The sequence below is a fragment of the Mizuhopecten yessoensis genome, unplaced genomic scaffold, assembly GCF_002113885.1.
Source record: "Mizuhopecten yessoensis strain PY_sf001 unplaced genomic scaffold, ASM211388v2 scaffold649, whole genome shotgun sequence".
NCBI classification, from domain to species: domain Eukaryota; kingdom Metazoa; phylum Mollusca; class Bivalvia; order Pectinida; family Pectinidae; genus Mizuhopecten; species Mizuhopecten yessoensis.
The window spans coordinates 127,404-130,635 of NW_018403652.1; the positions used below are offsets into that span (position 1 = coordinate 127,404).

General features: G+C 37.1%; 2 protein-coding genes across 3 annotated transcripts in view; both read left to right on the forward strand.

The window, feature by feature from the left end:
- The window catches only part of LOC110451498 (myeloid differentiation primary response protein MyD88-like), a 6,160-nt gene extending 4,513 nt beyond the window's left edge, over window positions 1-1,647 (forward strand). Inside the window, exon 6 of the mRNA XM_021499549.1 lies at window positions 461-1,647. Coding sequence (XP_021355224.1) covers window positions 461-1,065 — 605 coding nt within the window. The 3' untranslated portion in view covers window positions 1,066-1,647. The remainder of the gene's footprint in view (window positions 1-460) is intronic.
- LOC110451503 (myeloid differentiation primary response protein MyD88-like) overlaps window positions 1-3,232 on the forward strand; it is a 49,776-nt gene that overhangs the window by 38,907 nt on the left and 7,637 nt on the right. For both annotated transcript variants that reach the window (XM_021499561.1, XM_021499578.1), the window contains exon 7: window positions 3,153-3,224. The gene's annotated coding sequence lies outside the window, so the exon portion shown is untranslated. The remainder of the gene's footprint in view (window positions 1-3,152; window positions 3,225-3,232) is intronic.

The following is a 3,232-nucleotide window of genomic DNA, read 5'->3' on the forward strand; positions in this document are numbered from 1 at the left end:
AAGGTGTTATTGTTTCATTATTTAAAGATGTAATTGTTTCATTATTTGAAGGTGTTATTGTTTCATTATTTGAAGGTGTTATTGTTTCATAACTTAAAGGTGTTATTGTTTCATTATTTAAAGGTGTTGTTGTTTCATTATTTAAAGGTGTTATTGTTTCATTATTTAAAGGTGTTATTGTTTCATAACTTAAAGGTGTTATTGTTTCATTATTTGAAGGTGTTATTGTTTCATAATTTGAAGGTGTACTTGTTTCATTATTTGAAGGTGTTATTGTTTCATTATTTGAAGGTGTAATTGTTTCATTATTTGAAGGTGTTATTGTTTCATTGTTTAAATTGTGTTATTGTTTCATAATTTAAAGGTGTTATTGTTTCAATATTTGAAGGTGTTATTGTTTCAGTATTTAAAGGTGTAATTGTTTCATTATTTGAAGGTGTTATTGTTTCATTATTTGAAGGTGCTCGAAGCAAGAAACTTATCCCTGTCATCATAGAGCCAGTGACAGCAATTCCACAGATTCTTCGCCACGTGACTTTGTGTGACTTCACCAAAGTTGACCTGCAGGAGTGGTTTTGGAATCGCCTCTCCTCAGCTATCAAACAGCCACTTGACCCGGCCGCTAGCGGCTGGAGTCAGGGATCACCTATGTCTTCCACTTCAGTTGGATCTTTGTCCTCCATAGCATCTTCACCAGATAGTGCTATTGGGCAATCACTTTCCTCGAGTTCAGATGTTAAAATGGAGATACCAAGTGAAAGCTATGAGAGTATCAAGTCTGACTGGGTTGACTTAAGCAGTGAATTCTCCTCTCAATCAGAATCAGAGATATCACGGTCTATGTCGCCCCCCGCAATAACATCTTCATCAGCACCAAACATTTCCAACAAGCCATCTGTAAATCAGAAAGAAATTGTTTACAAAAGACAGTCACCGACAGGTAGTTTAACAGCTTCTTCCAGCAAAGGGATGAAATCTGACATAAAAAGATTTTTTGGAGGAATTGGAAAATTTAAGTTTGGGGGATCAAGCAACTCATCAGTCAAAGATCCCTCACCTCAATGAGAAATCTACTGGATATAACGGAGGGCAGTCTTCACAAAACACCTTCTCTGTGTTAGATATCAACTTCCCTGGTGAAGCTGTTACTTTGATTTTATTACACATCTAAGAATATACATGCTATTATGTCGCAAGGAACAAGAAAATGGTGGCAGCAGTGACAGAAAATGGTGATGCCTTCTCTTACCTTGTTTTGATAAAAGATCCCTGTCCCACTGCACCTTGGTTTTCTGTATATATAGTAACCTCACATTAACTTCCTGCTGGATATAACAGAAGCACAATTGAGTCCGGACACTCCATTGACCATGCAGCTCAATCAGTTAGAGCGATAGTACTGATAATAGCAATCTGAAGTCCAGAGTTTGAATCCCGGTCTAGCTCTGTTGAATTTTTACCATCAGAACACATATTGTTAATTATAGTGTATTTATTTGACCTTTATTATTTTTTCATAAAAGTCCTGCAAGGTATGGTTTTCTTTGTGAAATAAGTTATCAAAGTTAGATGCCTATTTACAGTTTTTGGCAGTGGTACGGGGATCCCTATTGTGTTACAGTTTTTGGCAGTGGTACAGGGATCTCTATTGTGTTACAGTTTTTGGCAGTGGTACAGGGATCTCTATTGTGTTACAGTTTTTGGCAGTGGTACAGGGTTCCCTATTGTGTTACAGTTTTTGGCAGTGGTACAGGGATCTCTATTGTGTTACAGTTTTTGGCAGTGGCACAGGGATCCCTATTGTGTTACAGTTTTTGGCATTGGTACGGGGATCCCTATTGTGTTACAGTTTTTTGCAGGGGTACCGGGATCCCTATTGTGTTACAGATTTTGGCAGTGGTACCGGGATCCCTATTGTGTTACAGATTTTGGCAGTGGTACGGGGATCCCTATTGTTTTACAGTTTTTGGCAGTGGTACAGGGATCTCTATTGTGTTACAGTTTTTGGCAGTGGTACAGGGATCTCTATTGTGTTACAGTTTTTGGCAGTGGTACGGAGATCCCTATTGTGTTACAGTTTTTGGCATTGGTACGGGGATCCCTATTGTGTTACAGATTTTGGCAGTGGTACGGGGATCCCTATTGTGTTACAGATTTTGGCAGTGGTACGGTGATCCCTATTGTGTTACAGTTTTTGGCATTGGTACGGGGATCCCTATTGTGTTACAGTTATTGGCAGTGGTACGGGGATCCCTATTGTGTTAATGATTTTTATATGATGCATGTGATACAGTTATTCTGTATTTCATCCCCATTCAAGATTGTATAAACACATGACATATACATATTATACTAAAGATACATCCATATGCACATGCTGTATACATATATATATAAAGTTCAAAGTTAACTTTTCATATATACTGGACAAAGAGAGCTTTATACATTTAAGTATATGCCTTTACAAACAATTGAAAATCACAAGAAGATTGATTCTTGAGATCTTTCGCTTCTGCACAGCTCTTCAGGAAATTGATTTCATTTTGAAAGTACAATCAATCAACATAACAATTAATATAGCTGACCTACATTATGACATAATGTAATACACGCCATATTGTGGTCTTAAATTATTTGTTGTATCAGGCCGTTTCCAGTAGTTCGGCATTTGCTTTTATTTGTAAACAATGTGTTGATTGTATTTATCCTGGGATACTCTTTGTACCTGCTCTGAGAAGGGTAAACAGTAATGAGGGGAAACTCCCAAGGACTCCCAGTTGGTTGTTGTTGGTGACATCCTTACACCTCAATACCTCAACAATTGGTCTTCTTGTGACTTTTGTACCATTTTCCTGTCATTTCCTTTATATTCATATACAAAGTATTGGATTAAAGCCCATGTTACAGGAAAATGTGGTTTACAATATGTATATGTTTTTAAGACAGTTCAGTTGATAGTACACTCGCCTGATATATACCAGTAAAATGCTGATTAATCTGGGATCTTCTGTCTTTCCAAATGTGAATACTGAAATGTATAAAGATAGTTATCAAAATCTCTTCAGGCAATAATCACCACTCTGGTTGATCTGTCCGTCCGTCACTCATTAGTATCATAGTAACATCTTTTATATGGTTGTATTTATACCAAGGTCAGTGTGTCTACTCTGCTTGGCTAAGTGACATGTTAGCTGTGTAATAACAACGTTAGGTTGGGTTACAAGGTCAGTGT